Below are 4466 nucleotides of genomic sequence, written 5' to 3'. Positions count from 1 at the left end.
AGATGAGAAGTGAATTAACGTAGGTAGGGGACATGAATTCCCCGTGATTCTCGTAGCATAGATAAGGATATATATGTCTCACTTTACAAGGTCAGGGATGGGGATAGCCATCATCCTCTCCCTCGCCCTGCCCCTGCCATTTCTACTCAGCACTGGACATGAAAATCAAGTTGACCATTTTCTAACATGATTTTGACCTGATTTACGTATGAATCCCATTTTGACCCAATGTCATGTAGTTGGGTCAGATCTATTTTGGCCACCCCTTACTTTGTATAGTGTCCAAGGTCCAAACCCATCTGAGGGCATTTTTAACTTTTTAATTAGTTTCCTTACACTACAGGTCCTCCCAGACCAAAGGTAAGTACTTGATTGGTGTACAATTAGATTGAATTGTCGCAGGTAGGGAGGTGTTTTATAATATGACATAGTTTTATACTGCTTTAAATTTTAGATAGATTAGGAGTAAAACGTAATTTGAGTTATGAAATGTGAATTTATTATAATTTAGACATTATTAAGAATGTCGTGTGGTCTACTTATAGGGTTAGTAAAACTAACAAAATACTAAAACTTTTAAAAAAAGACCTGATATAGTGATTATGAGTCTGATCATTATATTCAAATTTATCAATCTAATCAATATAGACAAAATTCTAATTATAAAAAAAAATAAGAATGACGTGCGGTCACATAATGTGATGTTAATTTAATTTTATCGATAATTTTAATTAAAAAGGCCAAAGTTGTTATCAAATGATAATATAAGAGGAATGTTAATAATAAGAGTATAAGATTAAATCCTACGATAACATGTCAATGGTAAATTTTTTATTTACATCTCCAAAGCAGGGCCTCTCTCAAAAATAATGTTCCTTGTTATTTTTAAGAACTTGGAGGATGAAATCGTACTTTTGAAACTCTCTATTAACGAAAGTAACAAGCGAATCCTGATAAAATATTTTTTCCTTTTTACATTACGCTGTCGACGAACCCGCGTTTCCCTCATTCAGGCCTGGACTGTCGCAACCCCCAATCCTCTCCGCCACTTTGAACCACCACCAGGCGTCTATAGTCGACTCTCCGTTCGTGGGTTTTTCTCCAGTGCATTAGACTATACTTTTTAATATTTCAATAATAGTAAAATTTATATAAGCATTTGAGAATTTTTTGTTCCCTGTTTTGGGTCAGGGCTTTCGGGCTCTGCGGAAGCGAAATCTAGCTTGAGAATCAGCATGGCCGACGACGATTACAATGATATGGATATGGGGTTAGTCCTCTTTTTCTCTAATAGGAACTTAGCGTTTCAATTCTTTATTTTTATTCATTTATTTTATTTCTCTTTGGCATCTTTGTCAAAACCTAGAGATATTAGCGATGGAGGAAGAAGATGCTAATAACTAAGAAAAATACAAAAAGTTTTACTGGATAATCAACTTAAGTCTCAACTACTCACCGTGGAAATTTATATAGGCTAGGGTTTGCCTTGCAAATCTGACTAGGAAATTGGTAATTGGAAAGTTAATTAAATAAATTAGTTCTTTGTATTTCAGCTAAAGAACTTGTTTTCAGATGTGTGATTATCTTAAAAGATCATAATAAAACTGTTATAACATGATGCATATGTTTATTCATTTTTAAGGTACGAACTTTTTTGTTTTTTCTCTTTTTACATGGTTATTGAGCTTAGTAAGTTGAGTTAATTTTTTTTTTCTTTGCAGATATGAGGATGAGCCATTGGAGCCTGAGATTGAAGTAAGGAGTTATTAGTTTGATTTACTTACCGAAAAAAAGAGGGAACTTTTGTTTCTTTTTCTGTTTTAATGAACTAACAGGAACTTCGGTCTGAGTGTTGTGGAAACAGGAAGGAGCCGAAGAGGATGTAGAGAACAATAATAATGAAGATGTTCCTGGAGAACCTATAGAAACTGAGGACAAAGAAGATGAGGAAGTTAAGGGAGCTCGGAAAACATCAAAATATATGACCAAATATGAACGAGCCAGAATCTTGGGTACCCGGGCTCTGCAGATCAGGTTTTTCTTCCTTTGTATTGTATTAATGGTATAAAATTATATTTTTTTCTTTATATTTGGATTGAAGCAATAATAAGTTTTCCTTTCATTTATCAGCATGAATGCTCCTGTGATGGTTGAGTTGGAGGGTGAGACTGATCCACTTGAGGTAAGATTCCTTGGAAGTAACCTTGAATGACTAGTTTTTTTCCTTTCTATAGTTAGAGTGTTATTGGTTGAATCTATTGGGTTCGAACAATTAACCTGTTAACTGTGCTCCATTTGCACATAATGAATGGTGCTTGAGGGTTTTGTTACTTATTCACTGCTTTGAAGATTTTTTGGTTATAAAGACTTGAATGTGTAAACTAGACTCTGCTTCTGGACATATTTGGCCTGAGTTTAAATGCGCATGAAGAACAAACATACGAAAGAGTGGATACTGGACTAGAAATGAACACTTCATTTACATACCAAATAAACAAATAAATAGGACATCCAATATTTGCTCCTTATTTTGGTGTTATAATGAAATGTGTACCTATCTTTCTTTGTACTATCAGCCATAGTACATAATTCGCACAATTGTATTGGTGTTTCTTTCTACTTGTTAAATATTCAGTTCCATTTGTAAAATTGTAGGCTATGCTGTCAATTTTATTGCCTTAATGTTGTGGCTTACATATTGTTTTATAGCATTTTCAAGCTTGAATGTATGCACATGTTCATTGCCCCAGACTAATTATAGTGTTTGCACCTGGGTAATAGGTCTTTTCCTGTTTTTGTCACCTGGTTAGGACTCTGAACTCCCCTTGCACATTCTTTTAATAAATAGAATAAACTATTCAGCCAAACTACAGGAATAGCTCTTTATTTAAGTGTTGTAACTTTGGCTATGCACTTTTTGTTCCACCATTTTTGACAGACATTTGTTCTACAGTAATGATTTTGCTCTTCACTATTATGCATTAAATAAGAGGTCTTTTACTTCTAATATTAATCTACTGATATCGTGATGTTTTCATTCATGCTACAATTTAATGATGTTGTGTTCCATCTGTATAGATTGCCATGAAGGAGCTTCGGGAGCGAAAAATCCCATTTACGATTCGTCGCTACCTTCCTGATGGAAGGTGAGATTCTTAATTTTTTATTACTTCTGTAATTTTTTTCATCAAAGTGGTTTGATACTTTGATTATGGAATGTTAGTTTGAGTTACTGCTTGTGGAATTTATCAAGAAAATAATATTTGTGCTGTCTCAGTTTTCTTTTTTATTTTTTTACATATAAAATATCCTTCATAAATAATGTAATTTGTATGGATTTCATATGAATGTCCAGTTACGAAGATTGGGGAGTTGATGAATTGATTGTTGAAGACTCTTGGAAGAGGCAAGTGGGTGGTGGTTGATTACAGCCTTATCGAAGCCACCCAGCTGGAGACTTTGCATCAATGGTTAAAGTGTGTTTCAAACTAATATCATTTAGCTGTTTCTTAAGAGACATTTTGGGCCTTGATATCTTGTCTGGTTTGAGGTTGGCTGTCTGGTTTCATCTTCAATAATATATATAAACTAGAAAGATCTTGTACGAGGTGCTATATTCCGAAATGAAATTAACATTTTCACCTATCTTATACCGTTTATAAAGAATTTTTTTTTTTAAATACTGGTTATTTTTTCTTTCCTAATAAGGATGGAGGTATTATGACAGGATGGATAATTTTTCTTTGACACAAATGTGCTCAATATTCCAAATCACTCTGCTGATTGAATCAATGATAGGCAAAGATGGTAATTAGTTTTAGACTTGGATATTTACGTTTCATATGACTGATGTGGTTTTTGCTCAAAATTTTTAACTTTGTTACAGCTGCATGAATCATGTCTTAAGAAAATGCTATTGCTTTGAATTTCTTTCTAACAGATAAACCCCTGGATTTAACATATCTTCATTAATTCTACTGTAGCTAGAATAAATAATGCATTCAAATTCTAGAATTTTAAAACTCATGATGTCTTTATAAAACTAAATTGATGAATAGTTCCTTATGAATATGATATGTAGGGGTGTGCACGGTCCGGTTTGGTGCGGTTTACAATATTTTTCAACCTAAATTGAAAAAAACGGTTTGAAAAAATTTCAAACCAAACTAAACCATTTTAAATTATAAACCAAACCAAACCAAACTAAACCAAACTGAAAATATATGGTTTGGTGCGGTTCGGTTTATGGTTCAAACCGAATAAAAAATATTCACTTTCAATTTTTCAAATTCAAGAAAAAATAAATGAATAATAACCATGATTAAAAGATATAATTAATGAAAAATCATCATTGATGTCTTTCATATGTGAAATTTAATAAAATTATAATAATACTAACATAAATATAGCGTGTTTAATTTATAGTAATAGCATCATAAACGCAAACCTAAAACAAAGCACATTCA

At 32.7% G+C, this 4466-nt stretch overlaps 1 protein-coding gene across 2 annotated transcripts; it reads left to right on the top strand.

Moving 5' to 3' along the window:
• The first annotated feature begins 933 nt into the window (after positions 1 to 933).
• On the top strand, positions 934 to 3645 carry LOC123205713 (DNA-directed RNA polymerases II, IV and V subunit 6A-like). Of its 2 annotated transcripts, none has more exons than XM_044622734.1 (7): positions 934 to 1089; positions 1192 to 1270; positions 1722 to 1755; positions 1865 to 2034; positions 2131 to 2182; positions 3079 to 3146; positions 3356 to 3645. In XM_044622734.1, exons 2-7 carry the CDS (start codon positions 1236 to 1238, stop codon positions 3423 to 3425), a joined length of 429 nt encoding a protein of 142 aa, XP_044478669.1. In that variant the 5' UTR covers positions 934 to 1089; positions 1192 to 1235; the 3' UTR covers positions 3426 to 3645. The 2 variants fall into 2 exon arrangements, with proteins under 2 accessions (XP_044478669.1, XP_044478670.1); XM_044622735.1 differs by having other exon boundaries at positions 950 to 1093.
• Positions 3646 to 4466: the final 821 nt, after the last annotated feature.

The sequence above is a fragment of the Mangifera indica genome, unplaced genomic scaffold (assembly GCF_011075055.1).
Source record: "Mangifera indica cultivar Alphonso unplaced genomic scaffold, CATAS_Mindica_2.1 Un_0013, whole genome shotgun sequence".
In the NCBI taxonomy this organism is placed as follows: Eukaryota; Viridiplantae; Streptophyta; class Magnoliopsida; order Sapindales; family Anacardiaceae; genus Mangifera; species Mangifera indica.
The sequence above is the reverse complement of the archived record's forward strand: the minus strand, read 5'-3'. Positions and strand labels throughout refer to the sequence as shown.